This window comes from Echiichthys vipera (assembly GCF_963691815.1).
Source record: "Echiichthys vipera genome assembly, chromosome: 9".
Taxonomy (NCBI): Eukaryota; Metazoa; Chordata; class Actinopteri; order Perciformes; family Trachinidae; genus Echiichthys; species Echiichthys vipera.
Window position 1 is genome coordinate 8,322,684 of NC_139834.1, and position 26,639 is coordinate 8,349,322.

General features: G+C 40.8%; 1 protein-coding gene across 2 annotated transcripts; it reads left to right on the forward strand.

The window, feature by feature from the left end:
• The first annotated feature begins 3,500 nt into the window (after positions 1 to 3,500).
• Positions 3,501 to 25,364, forward strand: ankrd52a (ankyrin repeat domain 52a). 2 transcript variants are annotated; one of them, XM_083920935.1, is made up of 28 exons: positions 3,501 to 3,641; positions 4,163 to 4,249; positions 4,377 to 4,455; positions 4,588 to 4,658; positions 4,859 to 5,059; positions 5,145 to 5,232; positions 5,521 to 5,672; positions 6,100 to 6,312; positions 6,999 to 7,077; positions 7,179 to 7,293; positions 8,291 to 8,373; positions 8,470 to 8,587; positions 8,694 to 8,762; positions 8,885 to 9,025; positions 9,308 to 9,370; positions 9,532 to 9,643; positions 10,221 to 10,292; positions 10,399 to 10,600; positions 10,767 to 10,854; positions 10,970 to 11,087; positions 11,505 to 11,724; positions 11,825 to 11,912; positions 12,053 to 12,136; positions 12,792 to 12,937; positions 13,092 to 13,174; positions 13,321 to 13,403; positions 13,695 to 13,786; positions 15,570 to 25,364. In XM_083920935.1, the coding sequence occupies exons 1-28, from the start codon at positions 3,615 to 3,617 to the stop codon at positions 15,839 to 15,841; spliced, it is 3,246 nt and encodes a 1,081-aa protein (XP_083777061.1). In that variant the 5' UTR covers positions 3,501 to 3,614; the 3' UTR covers positions 15,842 to 25,364. The 2 variants fall into 2 exon arrangements, with proteins under 2 accessions (XP_083777061.1, XP_083777062.1); XM_083920936.1 differs by having other exon boundaries at positions 5,521 to 5,663.
• Positions 25,365 to 26,639: the final 1,275 nt, after the last annotated feature.

Here is a 26,639-nt window from a genome sequence, read left to right on the forward strand (position 1 = left end):
TGTGTGTGTATGTGTGTGTGTGTGTGTGTATGTGCGTGCGTGCGTGTGTGTGTGCGTATGTGTGCGTGTGTGTGTGTGTGTGTGTGTGTGTGTGTGAGGGCCGGCCCATCAGGGCCCCTGAATCCTCAAATCTCCTTAATGCAGCAGGGATATGCTTTACTGTTTGTAGTTGCTGGCACTGCTCACACAACCCAGTAGGGTGCCTTTCCAACATGTATGATGTGCACAGTCTCACACCCAACACGTCAACAACAGACGCTTGGTCAGGGGCCTTTGGCGTTAGTTACTGACTAAAAAGGTCTCCTTAAACGTACAAAACCGACGCAGGGGGCTTTCAACTCATTCCAATGTAATCCCATCTGCTGCGATATTTGAAGCTCAGGGCGAGTGCCCCTGCCGCCCATTCATTCAGTATTAACCCGACCACGCCGCACCCAGACGCTGTGAGTGTTGGCTGTTCAGATCAATGGGTCCGATTCACCTGCTCCCTCCTGCAGTGAAATGCTGCCTCCATCTATGTTAAAAAAAAATCATTTTATATAATACATTTAATTTTATTTTAACACACATATTAGCTCACAAAAGAAACAACACACATACAACAAACACTATATTTTATAGCCAAACTTAAAGACAGACTTCATAAACCTAAAGATATGTAGTCTTTAATTATAATTGTATATATTTATTTTTTTATTCATCAAAAATTACAATTATAGTCAGGCATAGAGTACAGACGATACACTTTCAGAGTGCAGAATAAATCACATAAATTATCCAACATACATCAACATACAGGGCTTAGATACATAGAATGTCATTGTACCCTTTTAAAATAGTCACTTTTTTGTTTTACATGAAATGACATAAAAAAATATTTTTTCCAGCTTGATTTACACATTTTGCCTTACAACATTCCAGTGATTTTTTTTTCAAAATTTCCGAAAATTGATTTAAAAAAAAAAAGAAAAACTAGAATAGCAGTGTTGGAAAAGTGATGAGTCCCTTTAGATAACCATTATAAACTTTTTCAGGTTTAACCAATCACCTTCCAGATCACACACCAAGTTCATTTTCCTCCACCTGACATCAACTGTGCTGTTTTTGATTTGACTTCAGAATAAAATCAGCTGTTCTTGAGGATTCCTCTCTTAGTAGAGCACGGTAACACAAAGAGTTCACCATGGTTGAAAGATGCTTTCAAAAGAGCTCAGGATAAAGTTGTGGATAGGCACAAGTCAGGAGAAGGATCTAAAAAGATTTCAAAGGCTTTAACTTTCCCTCTGAGGACCGTTCAGAGTATTATCCAGAAGTGGAAGGCATATGGATCCACCCGAACCTTTCCTAGATCCTCCAAACTGGAGGACCGAGCCAGGAAAAGATTGATCAGGGAAGCTGCCAAGAGGCCCATGGAGACCTCAAAGGAGTTACAAGTGTTAATGGCAGAGGTTGGTCAATCTGTGCATGTGACAACAATTTCACAAGTTGTACATGTTTGGCAGGGTGGAGAGAAAGAAGCTTCCTCTGAAAAAATACCACACTAAGTCTCATAAAAAAACACACTGAAGATTAAGATGCCATCTGGCGAAAGGTGAAATGATCAGATGAGACCATATTTAACTTTTTGGGCTGAACTCTACGCCCTAAGGGTCTGCTCACACTGTCGACCGGACCACGACCCGGACTATGTTTGATGTAAACCAAACACAGCACACCACCTAAACACCCCATCCCTACAGTGAAGCCTGGAGGTGGCAGCATTATGTTGTGGGCTTGTTTTTCTTCAGCAGGGACTGGGCAACTGGTCAGGATTGAAGGGAAAATGGATGCTGCCAAGTCTACCCACATTCTTGAGGAAAACCCTTGTCCCTCTGTTAGACACTTGAAAATGGGCAGGTGGTTCACCTTCAGCATGAAAACGACCCAAAACACACCACCATAAAAACAACACAGTGGCTAAAGGACAGGAAGGTGAATGCCCTGGAGTGGCCCAGTCAGAGCCCTGACCTGGATCCTACAGAACATCTGTGGATGGACTTGAAGAGTGCAGTCCATCACTGCTCACCTCAGAATCTGACTGAACTCCAACAGTTCTGCAGGAAGAATGGGGAAATATTCATTAATCTATGTGCACAAAGCTGGTAGAGACAGATCCAAACAGACTGATGGTAAACAGTCAGTAACAGACAGTAAAATCAAAAAGTTTATCACATGAATTAGAGACTTATCCTTACTATTGTCATAGTAACATATTACATCCTCAAGAGAAAAATGATGAGCAACCATGGGGGTATTATATTTGTAGGGATGATGACGATGATCCACCTCCCAGACAACTGAGTCCATCTGCTGATTAAAACCGTGAGATGTGGTTGGAGGATCCGCCACAAACAGCTCATAAGTACCCTTAAGTCAAAGTTATTTACTTATTATTTATTTATACATTTTAGGTTATGAATTAATTTATATTTTGAATACTAAAATATATTAGTATGTTTATAATTTGAATTAAATTAAATCAAATAAATATGCAAGAAATTATAATTATATATCTGATAGGAATATATGAGAATACATTGCATTTTGTAAGATACTTTGGTATAAGTTTAAAAAAACAATATAAAAATATATGTATGACAGAGGAAACTACTAACTAATGAATTTTTGCAGCAGAAGGGGTGGGATTAAATAAGTGTACACTGCTTTCAACTCCTTTTTAGACGTGTCAAAAAAACAAAACAAGTATTTGTTATTCATATATCTCTGTGCTTTTCAGTTGTGTAATATTATTATTTTCTGTACGACCTTTTCCTTTTTCTTATATTTGAAATATGAATGTCCACAAGCTAAAGAAGAACTACTGTAAGCTACATACCTTTTAGTTACAGTTGTTCTGGTGTTTCTTTTGTGGTTTGTTCTTTGTTTTCCATTTGATTTCAAACTCAGTATTCATTACAAATGAGGAAAAACGACAGCACTTATTTTTAGTAAACGTAAAGGAAGTAGAAAAGCAAAAAAGGAACAACACAATAAAATACAAATAAAATAAATAAATGACATAAAACATGCTAAATTACAATTAACATTTTTAGTAACAGTTGTTGTTCTGGTGTTTTTTTAAACGTTTCAACGTTTTAACATTTTATTACAAATTTGGTATTCATTACAAATGAGAGAAAACGATAATACATCACTTATGTTTAGGTAAATATAAAAATATACTAAAATATAAATATATACGTGAACAAAAACAAGCAAAAAAGCAACAAAACGAACGAATACATTTGAATAAACCAATTTCCATGACAACGGTTGTTCTGTTCCTAACGTCAGTTTAAAGGCTGTAACCGCTTTCCTCCACAAGATGGCGCCCTTCCACCGGGCGAGCACGCGGACCGCCGCGCCTGTAGGCGGAGCAACAGTCGGAGCCTGTAATCGTCAGAAGACCAGACATTGGATACAGACAACAACAGTGACAGATCAAGACCGCATTTGTGTTTGGCAAAGCAGCTATGGGTGTAGTCTAAAAAAGTGGATACAATAGTAACGCACCGCAATATATACCTCGAAGTTTTATCCTCATGAAGGAGCACCGTCCGGGCTGAGTTTGGGAGATGGGAGTACTCAACATTGCAGACCAGGTAACGCAGAAGGAAACCGTGTTTGTCTCTGTGGCGCAGTCTATTTGCTGGAGAAAAAGCCCCGCTCTTGTGCGCAGCATAGAAACTCTTATTCTGCGGAGCAAGTTGGTTCGTTTTTTTTAGCTTAACGGTGGTACGTGTGTAGCTAAAGTGGATTTCGGAGAGATGATTATATATCTTGGCATGTCTACGTTTACGCATACGTTGTTGCTGCTCTTGTGTAGGCCCTGCTCTGGGTCGGGGCCAGCTCTGTAGCAGAATTAGCTCAGACAAGGGCCTGTGTTAGGCCTTAGCCAGGGCTTCGTGTATTTGCTGGATGTAAAGAATAATCGCACTACTTAACGCAGCAATAAACGCAGTAAAATACCACATTTAACGTTATTGTGGCACAATTTAAACCGTTGCACCGAGTAGTTTAAAATGATATGAGCTAAAATGTGACCTGCTTAAAAGAAATCCGGATCAACGGTAACGTCATTATATTGCAACAGTAACTTAAGCAGGTATTTTCTGTGTTGCAGCCTCCTCTGGTCCAGGCCATCTTCAATCGTAATGCTGAAGAAGTTCAACAATTATTGCACAAAAAGGAGGAGGATGTCAATGCACTGGTACGTATGCATGATGCACTTTGAGTTGCAATACCATGAAGGACTTGGTTGGGGCCCTGTAATCTATAATATAGCCGCTAAACGTGCAGATTAAACGTCCTAATTAGTTATTCGTTTTATCCCACAGGACCAAGAGCGCCGTACGCCACTTCATGCTGCTGCCTGTGTGGGTGACGTTCATATAATGGACCTCCTCATTGAATCAGGTGAGTGAGCTGTATGCATTACTGATGCTTGGCTATGTGTAAAGAATTTGTGGTCACCTGTTTTAGATAAATGTGATGCATACTTACTCCCTGTCTTGCTCTTTTCCCTACAACCCTTTTCTTGTCTGCCAGGTGCCACTGTAAATGCTAAAGACCATGTATGGTTGACCCCGCTGCACAGAGCGGCTGCTTCCAGGAATGAAGTAAGCAATAAACTCATATCACTTTGCCCTTTCAAGGAGTCTAAATTATCTCTCCATAAGATGACTTCATCCTCTAATTCTATTATGCCGTGATCATATTACTAATTTAGATGTATGCACCAAAACAGTGTGCTGCAGCAATCTGCAAATATGATATTGCTTTAAGCCCTTTGTGATTGCTTCCTCCTCCTCCTCCCCAGAGGGCAGTGGGTCTTCTGCTGAGGCGCGGAGCAGAGGCAAACGCACGAGACAAGTTCTGGCAGACGCCACTGCATGTGGCAACTGCCAACCGTGCCACGCGCTGCGCAGAGGCCCTGCTGACCCAGCTGAGCAACCTGAACATGGCAGATCGCACCGGCAGAACTGCCCTGCACCATGCAGCTCAGAGTGGGTTCCAGGAGGTGAGACTTCGTGTTTTAGTTATTCTCTTAAATAATTAGAACCTGTGATTGGGTTTTCTACAATTTTTATTAATTTGGGTCACAGATGGTGAAGCTGCTGTTGAACAAAGGGGCCAACCTGAGTGCCATCGATAAGAAGGAAAGACAGCCTATCCATTGTGCTGCTTACTTGGGTAAGCCAGTTTCACGTTCTTGCCACTACTGCACAGCACACATTTTCATTGTCAAATAGCAGTAAAAGCTCCTATTGTTCATGACAAGTTTCACTCAAATGAGGAGCAAAAATGTTGCCAAGTCCTTGCGTCATAATCTGGGGGTAAAAGACACTACAATCACTGAATGGTCCAGTTGTTCTCTTATTTCTATTTGTGGTCATTGTTGCTTTGAATCCATCAAATTAAATAGTATTTGTATGAGAGATGATACTGAAATGTTTTCTCCCTTTTTTGTGTTTCCCGTAGGGCATTCCGAGGTTGTGAAGTTGCTGGTGTCTCGTAGTGCAGACAAGAGCTGCAAGGATAAGCAAGGCTACACACCTCTCCATGCTGCTGCTGCAAGTGGTCACCTCGAAATTGTAAAGTACCTACTGAGGATGGGGACAGAGGTGATGGATGTGATTACATTTTTTTTTCTACCCAAATTAAGCTTCTGCATTGTCTGTTCCATTAAATGTCACAGCATATAATATAGTCTTTTATCATCAACACTTATTTTAAGGGGGGTGTGGTGGTTAGCACTGTCTCCTCACAGGCTGGGGCCCTTCTGTGTGGAGCTTGCATGTTCTCCCTGTGTCTGTGTGGGTTCTCTCCGGGTTCTCCGGCTTCCTCCCACAATCCAAAGACGTCTTAGGTTAATTGATGACTCTAAATTGCCCGTAGCTGTGAATGGTTGTCTGTCTCTGTTTGTCTCTATGTGCCCACAACGCCTCACGCCCGATGCTAGCTGGGATCGGCTCAAGCTCCCGGGACCCTAACGATTTCCAGGACCCCTTCCTTTCTGGCGCAGTCTGATCTTGTGTCATGTTTGTGTTTTGCTGTCAGATTGATGAGCCCAATGGTTTTGGAAACACTGCGCTCCATGTGGCTTGCTACATGGGTCAGGAGGCCGTGGCTACCGAGCTGGTGAACCACGGAGCTAATGTTAACCAGCCAAACAAGTGCGGCTACACCCCTCTGCACCTGGCCGCCGTGTCCACCAACGGTGCCCTCTGTCTGGAGTTGCTGGTCAACAATGGGGCAGATGTCAACCAGCAGGTATGAACTCGGCACAACTTATTGTACCTTAATCGTTTCTGTTTTTTATTTAGTAAATATGTAATTTGGTGATAAAGTATTAATTATAGTTTGTCCCCCGTTAAAGTACACATATGTTTGATTAGGCCATTATCAAAGATGAAGGTCGTTTAGATGTAGTTTAGTTTTTTTTAACACCAGATTTCACATTAGAGATGTAAAGAAAAGTGTGTGTTGAATTGTCGCTGTGGTCCAGAGTAATCAAATCAATTGGGAGTGGATACGGAGCACTTGGAGATAATACACAGTATATTCCTGCCTCTAGAAAGTCCTGTTCTGTAACTGAAATTAACTCACACATACATTTAGCTGCTAGAAAAACTAACATTGGTCATAATATAAAAGGCAGAGAGGCTAGTATACTTTCTTTTAGTGGAAAGTAAGATCTGTCACTTCACAATTTGTATTTGAATTAATGTCTGACAGAGTGGAAACTACTTGTAAGCTTCTGCCACCTTCAGAAACACAGCACAAAACATGTAACACATGCATAATTTAGTGTAATTGTAACTTGTCAAACTGGCCTTGTTCCCTGTGGTTGCAGCAGCTTTCTGAAGCTCAAAAGAATCTCACTAATCAGTCACTTGTAATGATCACTGCACTACACTCAAGATAAAATAATATTTCATGTTCTGGGGTTTTTTTAGAGCAAAGAAGGGAAGAGCCCCCTGCACATGGCAGCCATTCATGGACGCTTCACACGCTCTCAGATCCTCATCCAAAACGGTAACCATGTTTGACTGATCCGTGAGAAAATGTTTGTCCCTGGTTTACTCTCTCCTTCTAATGGGTTTTTTGTTTACTCCCTCTGCCCTATTTCCCATCAGGTGGGGAAATTGATTGCGTGGATAAGTATGGCAATACTCCTCTCCACGTTGCTGCTAAGTACGGCCATGAACTGCTGATCAGCACTCTGATGACCAACGGAGCAGACACAGCCAGGTATCAGAAAATCATTAAGTGGTATTACTGATGTGTAGAATCGTGCCATGAGGTTGTAATAACATAATAAACAGGGTTCCTACGGGTGCTGGAAAGTGCTTTGATTTTGAATAAAGTCCTTGAAACTGCCTGAAATGTAGGTTATATGGGAGGCCCAAGTCTACTTACCGTCCTTTATTTTGTCGCCCTTCTGTTGAAAGCTTTTACTAAACGTAATCTTGTGACCAGTGAGCAAAGTTCAAATAAGCAGTCCTCAATAAAATAACAGTCAAAGTAAGACACGTTGAGTGAAAAATGTTCAGTCCGATGTGCCGAAGGAGGAGCAGTTATAGATTTTGATGGCCACAGGTAGAAAAGCTCTCATGTGGCGTTCTGTGGTGCTCTTTGATGGTCTCAGTCTACGGCTGAAGGTGCCCTGATAGGACTCCAGTGTGGCGTGCAGGGGGTGAGAGGTGTTGTCCATGATACTGAGCAGTTTCCTCAGCCTCCTCCTTTCTGGCACCTTCACTTACGACTCCAGTTCCACTCCCAGGACAATACTGGCCTTCCTGAGCTTATTGAGTCTGTTAGCGTCAGCTGCCTTCAGCCTGCTGCCCCGGGACACTACAGCGTAGAAGATGATGCTAGACACCATCGAGCAATAGAACATCTTCAGCATGGTTTTGAAAGACCTCAGCCTACTGACCTTTCTTGAACACGCCATCTGTGTTTTTAGTCCAATCCAGTTTTATTGTCTGTGTGTTTTATTATCATTGTACTCTACAATGTCCACTGTTCCATTGAAGGAGACGGGGTTCAGACAGGTCCTCCTTCTTTGTGACATTGAGTTTCAGGTTGTTTAGTCCACCACACTTCTGTACTCAGCCTCCTTAATACAAAGATGCATTGATGTATTTGCCTTATGTTATAAGACAGTTGGGTTTAAATGGGGGTTGCATTTTTAACGTTGACTGTTTTAATTTCTAACATTCCCTTTGTGTGTTTTTGGCTTTTCCAGACGTGGGATCCATGGAATGTTCCCCTTGCACTTAGCTGTGCTGTACGGGTTTTCAGACTGTTGTCGCAAGTTACTCTCCTCAGGTTTGTCTATGTTCCATAAAAGCATGTACTCTTGATTAATTAAATCTTCTTTGTCTATGTTTATATCTACACTGTTGTTTGTTAATTTCCCTGTAGGTCAGCTGTATAGTATAGTTTCATCCATGAGTAAGGAGCACGTACTTTCGGCTGGGTTTGACATAAACACCCCTGACAACTTTGGGAGGACCTGTCTACACGCTGCTGCCTCTGGAGGGTATGATGCAAAATCTGCTTTGTCACTGGAATAATAAAACGACCCAAAATGCTATGGTATCACGTCATGTGTAACTTAATTTCCATCTCATCATCTTCCTTTACAGAAATGTTGAATGTTTGAACTTGCTCTTAAGTAGCGGTACTGACTTGAATAAGAGGGACATAATGGGAAGGTGAGTTCCCTCTCATCTATGATGTTTTAATTTGCCACCTAATACACACATACATGTATATATATATATATATATATATATATGGAGTGACTGTATTTTTTCTCCTTGCATCCTCCCCATAGGACACCGTTGCACTATGCGGCTGCTAATGGGAGGTACCAGTGCACTGTGACCCTGGTGAGCGCTGGCGCTGAGGTCAACGAGCCTGACCAGACAGGCTGCACTCCCCTGCACTACTCTGCCGCCTCCCAAGCCTTCAGCAGGTTGGAAAACGTGTCTTTCTCCTTCTGCGTTCTGACTGAAACACCAGAAGCAAAATAATCCACCAAAGTCTGTTCAAGTCTGGTCAAGCTGTGTTTCTTGACCATATCTTTATCAGATTCTTTCTCATATCACTCATTCTACTACTACTGAAGATTTGGTTTCGTAGTCAATTTGCACTTCTTAGCAACACGCTTCCTTAGATAGCAGCGTAACTAAAAAACAGTATTTTATACTGACCTCAAGAAAGTTTATTCAATCAAAGCGTTTCTTGTTCTTTTCAGAGTTGACCGACATTTTTCTGGGAACCATCAGAATGACGAGGATGAGGCAAAAGAGTCGTACTTGTGAGTTATTGGTTGTTGTTTTTTCTGGTTTTCCTCTCATGCATCCTATCATGACGAATGCGATAAAGTCTTTTTCTTCAATAAACTGACACCAAGACCCCTGAATTCGATTCTTCAAGTCTTTATCCCCTCTATACATTTTGTGTCGTATTTGATAACAGCTGCTTGGAGCATCTTTTGGACAATGGTGCTGATCCATCGATGGTCAACTCAAAGGGTTACAGTGCTGTTCACTATGCAGCTTACCATGGCAACAAACAGAACCTGGAGCTGGTGAGATTTTATCTTTTAACTTGGCACGGCACGTTTTAGTCAGTGAAGCATTTTGCTTGCTGCTTTTGCGATGCTGTACACCTCACGTTTTTGCAGAAGCGCCTTGAGTACCATTTGTTGAAAAAAAAAAAACTTCAACTCGGAGCAGAAAATCGCCCAATGTCATTTAACTTCACAGCAAAATAGCGATTGAGTATGGGTGATTTGGTGGTTGCCTATTAGCAAGAATAACAAAACCCCGTCTTCAACAAAACAAAAATCGGCAGTGCAATGCGCCAGGCTGCAGGTTGTTAAACACGCTCTGATTGGGGCCTTATTCAGCCACATGTCATACATTCCACACACTCATACTTGTATTCCTCTCAAACAGATGTCACAAATCTGGTCCGTTGTAGATGTAAGACTTTCTTAGATCCACACATCTGTGCTCTAGCTGAGTGAAATGTGTTTTCCAGAAGTGTTGTTTAGTCAAAAGGATTTGCAGGCTGTGCATGATGGAAAATGTTGAGGTATAGCTTTTCTTTGATATTAATATGTCGCATGTTTTGTCAAATGTCTCCCGTCTCCTTCTTTTTAGCTCCTGGAGATGTCCTTTAATGCACTAGGAGACATAGAGAGCAGTATTCCAGTCAGTCCCCTGCATCTTGCTGTAAGTGTTTCACAGTTAACCGGTCCTCTGGGTCAAAACCACTTGCAAACAACCTCTTCCTGTTGACCATGTGCCAAGTTGTAACTTTCCTCCTCTGCTCCCTCAGGCTGATAAAGGCCACTGGCAGGCCCTGCGTGTGCTGACGGAGACTGCAGCCTATGTGGACATGCAGGATGCTGCAGGGCGTTCTGTGCTCTACTTGGCTGCTCAGAAAGGCTATGCTCGCTGTGTGGAGGTGCTGTTGGCTCAGGGGGCCTCCTGTCTCCTCAATGACAACCGCCTCATGTGGACTCCAATTCATGTTGCAGGTATTTTTCTCTGTCCTGGTAGATTTCACGGCACAGAATCATTTCTGATATTACCAAGAATATATATATATATATATATATATATATATATATATATATATATATATATATATATATATATATAAAATTATTATTTTTTAATTCTGTGTACTTTGTTTCATACCAGCTTCCAATGGCCACTCTGACTGCCTGCGCATGATGATTGATTATGGGGAGGAGGGAGACCTCACCAATGTTGCAGACAAATTTGGCCAGTGAGTTGTTTTCTTTGAAACGCTTCAGTTTTATGCCTAAAGCTAGTTTGACCCATGAGTAAACAGTGGGGGGAAAAAAAAATCATATATTGACTGTCACTTCTGTCCCCTTCAGGACCCCTTTGATGCTAGCTGTTCTGGCAGGTCACACTGACTGTGTCCATTTCCTGTTGGAGAAGGGTTCCTTGCCAGATGCCAAGGACAAGAGGGGCAGCACAGCTTTGCACAGAGGGGTAGGTCAACGAAGCGGCATGTGGCTGCATACTAAAGCAGAGCATCAGCTACACCACAAAACTTAAACAAGACTAATTAGTGGTTAAAGTGCTAGTGTTGCTTAATACAATAGAAGTCACCTTAATTCTTACTTCTAAATGTGGTAGTAGTATTTTGGCACCTGCTTGATCTTAAAGTTAAGCTGCATCCTGCAATGTTGGCACATTCCCATGTCAGCAAACAAGTAATATATGAACTGAGTGATGGTTGTAGCTCCTTTTTGTAGTATTATTGACACCATTTGTCAAGGATTCATAAGGGTCAATGCAACAGAGCCTAGACATACCAGATGGTGAATCTCCTGGACAGCTATTTAGTTTATTCACAGATTCTCTCACTGAAGATTGTCTCCTCACCCCTTGCTGGTCTTTGTTCAGGCGGTGTTGGGCCATGATGACTGTGTGACAGCCCTGCTGGAGCACAAAGCTACTGCACTGTGTCGGGACATCCAGGGTAGGTCACCGCTGCACTACGCTGCATCCAGAGGCCACACGGAGATCCTGGCCAGTCTGGTGCAGGCCGCCATGGCAACGGACCCGCAAGATAAACTGCTGGACAACAAACAATACACCCCATTACACTGGGCTGCTTACAAAGGTTTGCTTAGTTTGATCGACTGGAAATGGCTCATCCCTACATGTTGTAATTAATCACTTTAACATCTGTTGTCTATAATGCTGAGTGTGTTTGTCCTCAGGGCATGAAGACTGTTTGGAGGTTTTACTTGAATTTGAAACATTTATCCATGAAGAGGGAAACCCTTTCACCCCCCTGCACTGTGCTCTGTGAGTATTAACTTGGCGTATACTCTTGTTTCGTGTCTTACTGTGTCAGAACTGATTACTCAAAAACAAAACAAAATGTGTAGGTTTAGAACATCATTTAATTAACTGCGTATGTATTAACTCCTGTGTCATGCTTGCAGGATGAATGGCCACAGCGGTGCTGCAGAGAGGCTGCTGGAGTCTGCTGGGGTCCACATGATAAACACCAGAGATGCCAAAGGAAGGTCAGACTGCAGAACAAAACACTGAAATGACAACTCACAAGAAATGGCATTTTTAAGCAGATATCAAAGTAATCTCATCATTATAGAGTTGGTGGTAATAGTAGTAACCTCCCCGAGTCTCTGCCAGGTTAGGTTAGACCCAATGCTGTGACCCTCAGTTCTGGGTTTTGCAGTAGAAGAATTTGAGTTGCTACAGTCACTAACTGAAGGACTGTCTCTGCCAAAAAAATAAGAAAAAAAATTAGTAGATGCCGCATTGGTCCCAACCACTAGGTGATTACTACTTTGCTTGAAGGAGAGCGGACGGTTGCTCCGGAGACTTTCGGTTAGAAAATGTTCTTTTAAAACCACAGGATGTAATATGGCACAAGAATGTCTTTTGACAGATAATATTCTATTTGAAGCTCTCTTTTTTCTTTTGTATATTTTATTGGTCTTTTAATAAAGCAGAAGTATTTCTTATCCTTATTGATGGAATAATCGGTAGAATATGTGATTACTAAAATAATCAATAGCTGCAGCCCTAGTAGTGTTCTTTCTAATCAAGTAAACTTTCTCGAAGGCCTAATGCGTTGTTCTTAGAGTCTGCCACAGCCCCTGAAGCTGTAACACTGATCGTACAGTAATTGTCTGGACTGTCTGTCTGTGCCTGTAGGACCCCACTGCATGCTGCTGCATTTGCTGAGGATGTTGCGGGACTTCAGCTGGTGCTTCGCCATGGAACAGAGATCGACGCAGTGGACAACAGTGGATGCTCTGCTCTGATGGTAGCTGCTGATAAGGGACACAGTGGCACCGTGGGTAAGTCTTTGACCGGTTATTCTTGTTGAAATCTTGTTTTTTTAAGAATACGTTCAATAGGCTTTAATAGGTCTATTGTGCATCTCCTCTGACTATAATTGTCAGGACAGGAAGTTGCAGGAAATAAATGTCTTTGTGCCTTGTTGTTCACCAGCCATACTTCTTCACCGGGCCAAGGCTGACCTGACACTGCTGGATGAGAACAAGAACACTGCCCTGCACCTGGCCTGCAGCAAGGTACACAAAGCTCCCCTGTGGCGTGCTGAGCATTAACACCTGAATGTAAAGTGGTATACATTTTGTTTGAGTGCTAAGCAACTCTGATAAGAGAGAGACAGAAGCCCACGCATCGTTTTCACTCATCTTTGTGTTTTGTCCCTCAGGCTCATGAGATGTGTGCCCTGCTGATTCTGGGGGAGATTCACAGTCCCACACTCATAAATGCCACCAACAGCACTCTGCAAATGTGAGAAACTGGAAACCTTTTTTTTTTTTAAAGCTATCAACAAAAAAGAGTTCAAAGAACATGTTGTTTACTGGGATTCTCTGTAAATAATTGAGAGCCTACATTTCTGAAAAAAACACTATATGGCCTAGTCTAGTGTCAGTTTTAGTCATTTTAATGTCTGTTTACATCTGGCCACTACTCTGAGGCCGGTACTATTAATTCTACACATTCTAATACTAAATGTGCAAACTAGTTGATTATTAGCATGTTTGACAGCTGTCTCTCACACTTTCCCTTGTTCTCCCCCAGGCCCCTCCATCTTGCAGCACGTAACGGCCTGGCTACGGTGGTGCAGGCACTGCTGAGTAGAGGAGCCACTGTGCTGGCTGTGGATGAAGAAGGTGAGGCCCCTTCATGCTTTGTTAGCTATTTCACCTCACCCAGTCTGACTACAGATAAAATGCTGTTAAAGTGAAGTGAGTTATTTGGGATTTTTTAAAGAACATTTATAATGTTTTAGCTTATGTACTCTAAATCATGGTTGACTTCCAAATATTATACTTTTTACTTGTACTGAGGCTGCCCTTACAAAGTGCGTACTGTTGCATGCAGTGTGCATACAACTGGGACATGCCCCTTCTTCATAACATTACACCTTGAACTTTGACCCTTTTGCTCATTTATGCTTTGCAAAGGATTGTGGGTCAGAATAACCAGAAAAGCGTGCAGCCTTGCATATTGTAAAATCTGACTTGATGCAGTAGAACATTTTGGTATTTATGGCAGACTGTATTTGACATACTATATATTAGGACATGCTAAACGTTTTTTGGCATATCTAATAAAACTATTGATCAGTGGTCACATACAAATGTTAGTACTATGCAGTGAAATTTCTTCTGCTTTTAACCAAGCCTAAGGAGCAGTGGGCCGATATTAGGGGTTCAGTGTCTTGCTCAAGGACACTTCAACATGTAGACAGGAGGAGCCGAGGATCTAACCTCTAACCGCTCTACCTCCTGCGCCACAGTTGCCACCAGTCCTATGGTAGTATGGGTATTGAAATGCAGGGTTATTATGCTTTTCTGCTGACTGTTTTCCGCAACACATTGTAGTTTTAGAGAAGGGTAACTGCAACGTTAGGCAGCGTGACTCCTGTCTGTTGCTGATCAGACACACTCCGGTGTTAACTGTCAATGTGTTCAACTAAACAACTTCTGAACCAGACACTGGTACAAACTCCTCCACTGCCATCTAGTGTGACTGGGTGTTAGGCTGACAGCGCAGTCAGCATCCCTGCAGGAGAGACTCACTGTGGCGTGCTAGGATTTTATTGTTACAGAGAGCTAAATCACAGATCATAAAATCCGCAGGTGGGATGGAAATTGATACCATTTTATTGATACTAATGCCATTATCGATTCAGCCTTTGGTCCAGTTTTTTTATTGATTCCTGGTCAATTTTCTTTGCGGCAAAGAAAGCAGGCATACACAGGTTTTCAGTGTCAATGTCTGAACACAGTGGAGATGAATTTGTATAGAATTTGTTTTCATTTAAGCTTTCTTAGTGAAAAGAAAATCTGCTAAGCCTTCCTGCGTGGTGCTGATGTGGTTATAACAGGATATGGTGGTTAGGTGTCAAATACATGGCATTCCTAGAATTTAGGCCCATGTTACATAGAAAGAAGTTTCCACCCTTACTTAGAAATCATCATTTTACAAGCCACTCTGTTACCATCTGTCTTTGTTAAATGAAACCAGGCTTTTGAACATTTCTTCCTCTCCACCATGACTCCTCCTTGTTGCAAGTTCCTAGCAGCGTATATGTATGAGTTTGATGTCATGGTTTTGCAATGTGCAACTGTCAGAAAAACATGTTCGGAGGCAAAGACAATCAGACAATTTGGGACCGGTTCTCAATTCCTGTCCCTACTCCCAGGTAGTGTACAGTGGGTGGGAAAACAGCTGCCCACTGCCAACACACGAGAGCAGTGGGTGTGAACCAAAACAGTAGAGTTGCAGGCTGTAAAACCAAAACTGATGGAAGCTGCAGGGTGATAATTCTCTGTGGGTTCAGCATTACTTCTGACACCATTTGAAAAGTTTGCCTAATGTAATTCACATGTGATGTTCAAGTTGAGAAGTGACATAAGCACTAATACGATTTTGTTGTCTGTCAATCAGGCCACACCCCAGCCCTGGCCTGTGCTCCCAACAAGGATGTGGCAGACTGCCTGGCTCTGATCCTCTCTACCATGAAGCCTTTCCCCCAGCGGGACCCTTCCTCCTGCTCCTGCTCCTCTCCAACCGTCTCCCCTTCCCCAGGTCTCAACATGCTGAAGCACTGCGGCATCACCGCCACCTGCGCCCCCCTGCCCAGCAACGGCCTCCACAACGGCTACGTCAAAGACCGTCACGGTGCACCTGTTGGCCTGGACGGGTGTCTGTCTGAGTGAGGTCACGTGCCCCCCTCAGTCAGCTGCTATCACCATCATCACCACCAGGGGGGGACTCCCTTTAACATGGCCCAGAGGACCAGGAGAGCACCCGCCCACATGTCTGTTCTCTGTGTATGTATGTGTTTGTGTGTCTGTGCGTGCGTGAGTGTTTGGTCTTCTCTTGAGGTGCAGTCAAACCTAATATGCAATTAGATCCCATTCCTCCATCTCCTAGTAGTGCTTAATAGGACGGATGGAATAGAGGCAGATTGCTCTACAAGGTCACTCAAATGAAGTGTGGCATCCAAAAACAAACACAAGCAATCTGGCCATCTTTAAATCATTTAACCCTTTAAAACCATGTCGACATAATTATGTAACCAACATCTAAGAGCATGGAAATCTCTGTATCCTCGGCTGTCTTACTCTTCATATCACTCAATATAAAAGTCATATCATGTTTAATCAGTTGTGGTGACCTTGTAGAGGAACGAACAGCCTTCCCAAAAGAATGATCAAAGAGTTTCTTTGTTTGTTTTTTTGATTTTTCTTTTTTGTTTTTAATTGTTCCGTTAGCCTAGATTTTTATGAAGGAGACACACAAGGGAAAAATCTAAATTTTTGCTTAAGAGTGCAATGCTTGTGTACGACAGTACAATCGGAAATTTGGAAAAGGGTCACAAAGATGTTAATTCCACAGTGTACTTTAAATGTACGGCCTAGAATTGTTTGGCATTTTAAGATAGTTTGGTAATGCTGCTGAGTACATTAGCACGTCTCCTTCCAAAGGAGACCCATGTTCGGTTCAGCGTTGTAACATCGATTTGTTCTTAATGCTGACTTCATGTTTTAAAGATGCTAAATAAGTGTTTGTTAAGCTAGAATGTTTCGAAGCATATAACTTATGACCAAAGTTGATCAACACTATTATGGCTATAAATTATTTATTTGAGATGAACTGTACTGTATAGAGAAAGACAATAGATCTCGATATACCTCGTCAACTCGTTTAGCAGCTGCTTCATCTTCACCCAGGGTCCGTAGGCCTAATGTTCTCTTTTTGTAGGACTGGAGAACTACTGTAGGATAGTGACTGACTGAGGCCTTGTTTAATTCTAGATGAAGGCTTTACTAGTAATATTTGCCAACAACACCTCATCAAAGCATCATATATCTGAGCACATAAATGAACAAGCCATTTCAATTTATTTCCCATCTCTTAAACAGTGTTTTTTATTTGATTTTTTTTTGGAAAAGATTTCAGAATTCGAATGACCTAATTATCGAAAGAGCGTGATCAGTTTTGGTTTTTAGGCACTCGTGACATTTTTCTTTTGTTCTTTGTGTTCCTGGAGTCGAACCGGCCGTGGTTTTAACAAACTCGCACTAAAGGAGTATTTCTCAGAGCTGGTGAACTAGTCTTAAACATCTAATAGCTTATATCTCGACTTCTTGTTGGTCAACTCTGATCAGTTTGAACAGATAGAGTATTATCTGCTATTTTTATTGGGCAGTTTTCAAGCAATATTTTCTTTTGGGCCTTTTTTTTCGTTTGTTTGTTTGTTTAACGTTATTGAATAGACAATCACTGTCACAAGGGCTTTTGTTTCCCTGGAATGTGTTTGGTTTTTCTTTTTTTTATTATTTCATGAAAAATTACCTAAAGACTAAACGAATGGCTCTGTGTGTGCCGGGCATTTTATTGTCAGTGTCAACACAAATGCACTGGATTGCCTTTATGGCATCTCATGAAATGCCTTTTGACCCATGCCTTCCGTAACACATCATTTCAGTTGGATTGCGTAATGGCAGAGTGTGATGAGCCCTGAGACTGATTATCTTTCCACCCAGTTGATAGCAACAGCATTGAACCACAGTTGCACCCAGAGTATCTAGTGGGGAAAACAGTCCGGCATATCTTTATATGTCCTGGCATTATCAATGATTAGGGAGTTTATATCCCTTATAGAGGCAAATAGGGCTAAGAGGAAAAGGAGAGGGATCTTTGCTTAGGCCAATACCTGTTGTTTAGATTTCAGGAATAGCAGAAATCCAAATATGTGCTTTTTTTGGTGTTCATTTTGTTGTCTCATCCCATTTCTGGTACTAAAGATGATTGTATCGGACCACTAGAGCTGTTGTGACTTTTAGATGTTATGTCAATGCTGTTTTGTTGTGTTTTTTTGTTTTTTCCTCAACCATCTGCTGGTGGTTAAATTACACTGAGTCAGATTGTTTTCATTGGTGTGATAACTTCATATCCACTGGTAATGAAGTGGCACAATTGCACACACACAAGTTGACTGGATGAGAGATGAGGACTAGTTGTTAAATACCCCCGCGAATAAGTCTTTTCACGGTATTGTAATTAATTTGCTTTACTAAAACTGACAGTCCATTTCAGAGCAGTGATTTCTCAGTCAGTCAGTGTCGTAGATTTGTAGTTGGCATTTCAATTGACCTCCATAACTGACTTAAATGAAATGGAACTACTGTAATTGATGATCCCCAGCCTTTGTTCTCTTGATCTACTTATAATTTTCATGAGAACAGTTATATTGTTATGATGGTTAATAACATTAGGAATAGGTACATAATTGTTTGTAATCTCAGGATCTGTGCTGAAGCAGCAGGCAGAATTTATTAATCCAATCAGATCTCAGCAGGATGATTATCTCTACATTATTTGATGGGATGTTCCATAATTTAATTCCTTTTTAACCCTAATCCCACAGCACTTAATTAGATAGTCAAGCATGCACTTTAGTACAGTCAGATTCTAAGTGTGCAAAATAGAGCAGATGTAATGTATGTACTTATGTTTACATGCATGTGTGTTGCTGCTGAATACAGGAAGGTAGGATTGCAAAAGACAAGCAAAGGCTGCAACAAAATTGAACTCTAACAATGCATTATTTAAAAAAAAAAAAAAAAATGTCTCTACTTTGGGACAGTGTCCACTGCCCACTGACTTTTTTGTGTTATCTACTTCTGGGCGACCGGTCCAGAGAAGTGACAAGGTTACATTACCCAGCCTACTGTTAATAATGCAGACTCCGGCCTAAGTCACTTAAAGTCAGTTCAGTGATCCAACAGACACCTCAGGCAGGATCCTCAAAATCCTCTACAGACTCTCTGCCATCTTTAGGTGCTTAGACCGGTCTTTTCAGGCAGGGATTTCTTTCTCTTGTGATGTCCTCATCTGACCAGTAAATGGAGCCATTGCCCCGGCAACTATACGAGTTGTAACTGAATCCTTTTTATTTCATCAAAGTATTCCTATACATGTTTTTTTTTTATTTTATTTGTGTGAACCAGTGAGTGATTGTGCATGGAGCTAGATCACAATTTTGATATAGTAATGACTCAGCAAGAAGAGCTTATACAATGTATCTGGTGTCAGAAACGGAAAGCAATGAAAGGTCCAATTGTAGCAATAGAGAGTGTGTGTAATAGTGTGCAGCACAAATATTGCACTGCCATCCATTTAGGCCAACCCAGTAAATCATAGCATAAATGCCAATGGAAGATTTAAATGCGGGTTAGATGTTATCTGTGGTCACAAATAAGGCCTCTTTGCCAAAATGTGTGCGAGAGGAGAGAACCTCTTAGTAAAGCAGCAATGGATTTATGCATATGTTCAAGCAGTTTACAGTCTGACCATCAAATCTGAGCCATGATTTTTCTGACTGAAATGAATGTAGGGTCAGTTTAGAGGAGGACAATTTACTTTCTCCTGACTTTAAACTGTTTCCCTTCATTTGTCTTGCGTAGATATGATTATACAGGTAGCATGTAATAACCTAATTCTCTACATATTATACAGTATGTAAAGTAGTCTTCCTGCATTAAGGGTTGCATTATTCTTGGGAGTATAGGCCTGCTGTTGTGTAATATCACTCTTCTTTCTCTATATATGATATTTGTGCGAAGTGTAGCCTACAAAGTAAACGGAGGACAAGAGTTCAGATGAATTTAACATTCATGTTCATCCATTCCATTGAGATTGCCTTACAGTACAGTAAAACAAGAGGGACAAAAAGGTCTACAGGAGATATGATCACACCTACTCATAAATAGCCTATATTTGACAAAAATGCACCTAAGCTACACCCATTTAGTGCCATAGAAACCTTTATTTGCCTTTAGACATAAATCATACTTACATGGTCAGTAACTTATTCAAAAGTAGGCAGGATTATTACAGTTTTGTGTTTGGAGCTGCATGTCTTTTCACCAGTTATATTAGTCAAAGAAAAACTATATCAATATTTGCATGGGATATAAGTACTCAACTGCAAGTATTCTGTTAAAATTTGGTGTTGATAGAAGTCTATTGTATAATTGGACATTTTTGAAGAATATAGTTAGTCCCTTTGGTATTGGCAAAGCAATCCCTTGGTTGTGTGTTTGTTTAACAAGATGGTTTATAATGTGTGTGTGACCAGGTTTAAAAAAAAAAACAACAAAAAACGTTTTTGATGTCCAAAAAAGCATGGTATATACAGTATAGAATTGATTTGCCTCAATGGATGTCTCGGTTCTTACTTGAAGTAAACGGCAAATTTCAATTTAACTCTCTGATCCACTGTTTAGCCTTTTGCCTTAAAAGCTGAAAAAGGAAATGATACCTGGCAGTACCTGATACATTGCATCATCCATAGAGTTATGCTACTTGGTTGGATTGCTAAAAAAACAAAAGAAATGTGGATAATTTTGGTCTTATAGGCATCTTTTGGGTGTCGAGAAGCACACAAATTTGTTGAGGTAGCACATAGCTCAAGGTTGCCATGGTGCAGAGATTGTCGTGAGAGGTTAGGATATCGCCATATTTGCCACTGTGAATGGATGAATTCAGAATTCACTCGTAAACAATCAACTTTGGCTTCTCCGTCATCCAGAGCCAAATGACACTGGGGATAAAAGTGGTGTACCTCAAAAAATGAGTCAGATGGAAAGGAAATTCTTATGAAAAATGCGTGTACAGCTATGCTAACAAAGAGTTAAAATTTTGTGGTCCATCTTGTCGTGGGTAGTGTAATTCTGCTTAAACCAGCCTAAATCAGAGATGTATCTATGCGGAAGTGTTAGATTAGTGTCGGCAGATGTCTCGTGTTTCCTACCTTACAAGGGGGCAGCCAACTGCACCTTGTACTTTTTATTGGACCTGCAGTTTTACCTCATCGATGATCTTTTGGGTGACAACGCTGACATCTTTCCTCTTGACTTTTTCTCGTTTATTCTAATGCCAGTCGTGTAGATTTCTCTCTTATAGTGTATGTGTGTCTGTGCGTGTGTGAGTGTGTGAGTGAGTGACTTTTCAATATATGCATGTCTAACCTAAACATGCACAAACATACCCTTTTCTTTTTTAACAGAAAAGCATAGTGAACCCGTTTCAACATGTTGATCTTCATTCTAACCAACAGATGAGTCTGTTATCTGGTGCATAAGGGTCGTAAAGGGTGATGGGTACAGTCTAATTTAAGGTGGGAAATGAAGGTAGCTATAAAACTTTACCTCTGTAAGTCAAAACAATAAAATTTGACTGTATGACTAATGCTAGTTTGACCGCCTTCCCTGCCTGAACACTTGGTTATTAATATCCCCCCCTCCCCACCAATAGGACCTGTGTAATATTGAGCACAGTGGTGGCTTGGTGCCTTTTTATTTGTTACTACCGAAAGGTACGGTCTTCCATTTGTATTTCCCAGAAGCCTTACAATGGGAAAACAATTACACTGAAAGTACACAGCTACAGCCGATCGGCTCATTTTCCCTCCGAGCATGAATATTTAAACCATATGTGATCTGAGAAGAAGAAAAAAAGCCTATATAACTCCTTCTGTATTAGTCTGGACTTCATGATGCATATCCAGTGACTGAGTGCTCCCTTTGGGGTGGCAGAATAAATTGCACATTACTGATGCAATTTTGGGCACATCAAACATTGAACGGATGGGGATCAATAGTATGAAAGCACAAATCCAAAGAAGGCACCTCGGGGCTCGGCTAGCTCACCCGACACCAAGCAGTGAAGGAGCCTATAGACCAAATTTAGGCAAAGACGAGAGGAAAAACATCCGACTCCTCTGAGTGCAGAGAACGTGAGGTTTGATTGTCAGTAACACATTAACTGTAGAAAGACCACTGTCTGGAATTTCAGAGCCTCGTTCTGATCGTTCTTCACAACTCTTTGGTATTCATCGACGATTAGTAACTTCACAATACAAACCAAAATTGTGAAACGATGATGCGGTACCTGCATTCAAGATCAAGTTTAGGCAAACTGTTGTGACTGTGTTGCAAATTGATTGTAGAGATTGTTTTGTGTTATTTAGGGTAGACTGACTACAAGTAGGGTTGCAGTAGTAGCTGTGTGCAGTGTTAATAACCGTGTGATCATACTATAGAAGTGACGTAACATTTGTTGTCTTACCACGACATTAAGGCATGAATCATCTTCTCTCAAGCTGACCTCGTTTGAAATAGACAAAAGATAAAAAGTGCAATAACCTTTTGTTTATCATTGCTTCCTCAGTTGAAAAATATATTATTTAATATGCCCATTTTGTTAACCCAAAAGTCACTCGTCTGTAGCAAATGAAGGATTTCAAGTCGTCCTTTTGTTTGTACTCAGAGAGGCGGCATTTGATAGTGTGAGTGTTTGATATTTCATTCTTAAAAACTGTGATCAATATCCAAGTTTAAAAGCTGCCTGCTCAGAGAAAGGACTGTGCACAAGGTGACTGATAGATTTGAGTAGGTGCATTTTTATTTTTATTCTTAAGGATGGACTTTGATGGTATTGTGGTTTGGACTTCTGGTTTATAGCCGGTAGACATGTTAATTTGCATGTGTAGATGTGTATATGCATCCTCTTCCTCCTTGAATGAAATGTTTTCTCAAAAATATTTAGACCTGCTGTCAGTGACATGTGCGGATAAAAGGAAATATGAAATGCCTTATATTTGTTTTCAATGTTGAGCATTAAGGGTTCTTATGTGTCCCTCCCTTTTCAGCGTGTAGCCTAAAGCTTGTACAGTTAAGAAACTCATGAGATTTATATCTACTGTATAGCCTGTGTGTTTTCAGAATTTGTTACTTGGAGGTCCTGTGATTGTGGTTTTAGAGAAACATTCCCCTTTTTGAAAGTGCCGTTTGTTTTCACCAGCAGAGGATGCGTCTTGGGGGGGGAAATGTATTTACACGAAGGAAACAAATGTTCAGAACACTTTCCAGTGTTTACAGTTGAACCGAATGACACAAAGTATTTGTGCAGGTGAAATAAGGCAGCCATCTTCTGATGGAGCACCTTATAGACTTGCTCCTTCTGTGAGCCCACGATGGAACTAGTCTTATACCAAGCTTGATTACTCTAGAGCAGAGCCATATCAGAGAATTTGCCCTTTAGGAGCCCCCTTGAATGTGCTATTAGGAATAGCCTACTGTAGGAAAGGATGTAATACTGCATGTTCTGTGACATTTTAGTAGTGGGTAGTCCCGTTCATGTTTTTATGTTTAGTCCACTTCACTGTAGTTGTTGCCACCGCATTGCAACTCACAAGCTATTAACAATCCTCTCACAACTGGACTTAAAGCAGGCATCGATCTGCTGCTGAGGCAGCCTTAATTCATTGCAAATTTAAGAAAAAAATATACCAGTAGATATTGGGTTGCCTGTTTGACTTAGTGGCTTATCTGAGGAAATTCAAAGGAGCCCTTATCATGAGGGGAAGGACTCTGAATCAGGGCATGTGATGAGTTACAATCAAATAGTTTCACAGTGCACCTTCACAAAAAATGAAAAGAAAAAAAAAAGTTTGCTCGTCCACCCAACATTCCAAAGTTGGTTTCACTTCACACAGTCCTGTCCCGCTGATCGAGGAAATCTTTTTTGCTTTTGCTGGTGAATGAAAGTGGGCATGTGTGTCAATGACAGGGTTCCCTATTTAGCCTAACGCTGATTACCTCATTTACAAATCTGCAAATATACTATTCTACTGTGTGTAAAGGAGTCAATGCCATCACCAGCAGCGTGGTCTCTACACCTGTGATGAGAACAGGACCAATGAAGTTACTCTGTTGAAATTAGCCGATTTAGAATATGATCAGTCTGTAAAAATTGGGTTAAGACACAGATTTTTTTTTTTTTTTAAAGGCAGAATGGGCCTCTAAGATTTCTTCAGTTAGAAAGTAACCAAGGCTGCTACACCAGCCTGCGTCTGGATCTATCAGGAAAGCGGCACATTTTGAGATGTTTGTGTCTTCATTTGGTGGTCAAATCAATATCACACATTATTTTTAACAAAATAAAGATGAAACATTACAGTTGTTACACACCACTCCTTTAACGCTGACTGGAATAGCAGCTGTTGTCACTAGCGTGGTTCAATAAGTCGAGCCGAAGCCTGGTGTATCTCACGGTTATTTAAGTGAACGATCATGTTAGCATCACTTGCTGTTTTTCAGTAGCATTTCTCCTACCTCCTTGTTTTGCAGCCTTGAGTATTGTTTGTCACATCACCTGTTCTGACTAAAAAATTTAAAAAGTCTATTCACAGTACGGGAATACAGATTTATCATAAGTAATGGTAGTTATACATAAAAAGTGTGCTTGGTTGTGCTGTATGTGTATATGTCTATTTGACGTTGAAAAAAATATTTATGAGAAGCATTTATACGACAAAATACCACTGGAATGTGAAGCCAGACAATGTTATGATGCAGATTATGATGATAGTCTATCCCCTTTAACATTCAGTGGCGAATGGTCAGAGGATTCACCCTTTTTTTTTTTTTTAAATAAGTAACCATACATTAGCTTTTCTTAACACCATCTTTGGTTTCCTCTTGTGCGCATACTTCCCTGTCTAGCCCTATAGTATGCATTATTTCAACGTTTACAGCTTCGTTCTGGCTCAGCCATGGTTGCCCTGCAGTCGTAATGATACCACAGGTTGTCACAAGGAAGATAGTGAGGTGGATTTGTAATCCTGTACGGGGGTGAGTTTGAGCCCCCCCGAGCCGTATGCCTTTGAATCCATTTGTCCACTCCAAACCAAATTCTGTCACATAGGCGTCTGTCTCCACACTGCCCCGACATTTTACATTCAGTTTGACTACAAGGGGTGCAGGACAAGGTGAAAGGTTTGAGGTTTTCTGACCAGGGCCCCCCACCTAACCATCCGCCCACCGCCCACACTCACCCACGCCTAATCCAGGACAGGACCAGCCCCACTCCCCCGTCACGCACCACCCACTGTCTCACCTAAACCTCAAGCCATTCATTTTTCCCTTTTTGTTTTCTTCGACAATGCAATCCTGAAAGCACTTTGCCTTGTTATTCCTTTGTGTAAACATGTGAATGATAATTTGTTACAAAAATGTTAAATATGTAAAAGATCATTCACTGTTTTGGAAAAACCTGCATCTGTCTTTCTGACGTTAAAAGAAAAAAAAAAACAATTTAGTGACATTAAAACCTGAATCTATTTTATAAAATGTTTGCTGCAGCCAATTGGTCTTGTCATTCAGTATTGTGGCTTAGGGTTGTTTGTGTTCAATAAAGTGCTATTGCTAAATATTTCCTGACTCTGGAGTTATTTCTTGACAATGTTTCAGGTCACGTAGGTCTCTAGAGTAATATATATTTATGTACATACAGATGAATAACACCTTTGTGCAATGTTACATGTTACAATGTTGAAAATCGTACAAAGTTCATTGGAGAATAAAATACTGAACTACACTAAACCTGACCTAACTTGTGTAGCACATGAAAGAATACTTTTGTCCAAGCGCTGCATACCAAACAGGTGTGATGCCCGTATGGGATTACAAAATGTTAGCACTGAAGCAACAGGAAACACCAAAAAGTTGTAGTTGTTGCAGTAACCACCTGTTTGTTAACTGTGCTACGGTGCACTACCACTGCCTGGGGCTATATTTTAATTTAACAACCACATACACTGTGACGAAATTAGTGTTGGAACATACAATCACAGTGATAGTGACTGATTACTCATGTTTTCAATGTGCTCCTCTTGTTGAGGCATATTCTCATTTTGTGCATGCAGTGCACTAAGGGTTCTCTCTTCTTGCTGTCTGCTGTTTATTTGCAACAGTGCATGGCTAAGAAAGAGGCATTTCATACCTGATGTGTTGGAAATTATTAAAAGAATAAAGAAAATGCACTTTCACACTCATATATTAATATCACTCAGATACCCACGTCATCATGGAGTTATTCTAGTATTATTTTGCTGAAATACTGTATGTCAGTAAGCGTAACATTGATTTATTATTTTGAAATTAAATAATAGCTCAATTTATATAGCACCTTTAAAAACAGAAGTTTACACAGGGATTGGACGAACACATAGAAATCCATACACATGTCAACAAGGCCATATAAACAATAGGACGCTTTTAACAAACAGTAGAAACGACAAATGAGTAATAAAAATGAAATCATCAAAACAGTAAAAAGACAATAAAATAATACATGAATAATAATGAATAAAAAGATGACATCACATAAAAGCAAGTCTATAAAAAGGTGTGTTTTAACAAGTGAATTAAATAATACAACACATCAAAATGACATTTGATCCCTGTCCGTATTATGGAGATATTTGTGTATTTATTGAACTTTATTTTTTTTAAATATTTTATTAATTTTTTTAAATATTTCATTCATTTTTTTAAATATATTTTATTCTATTTATTTATTTTACGGGACAACCAAGAAGCTCCTGTTGTACGTCATGACGTCACCGCCGCCGCCGCCTGCGCATCGACGTCACGACACAGA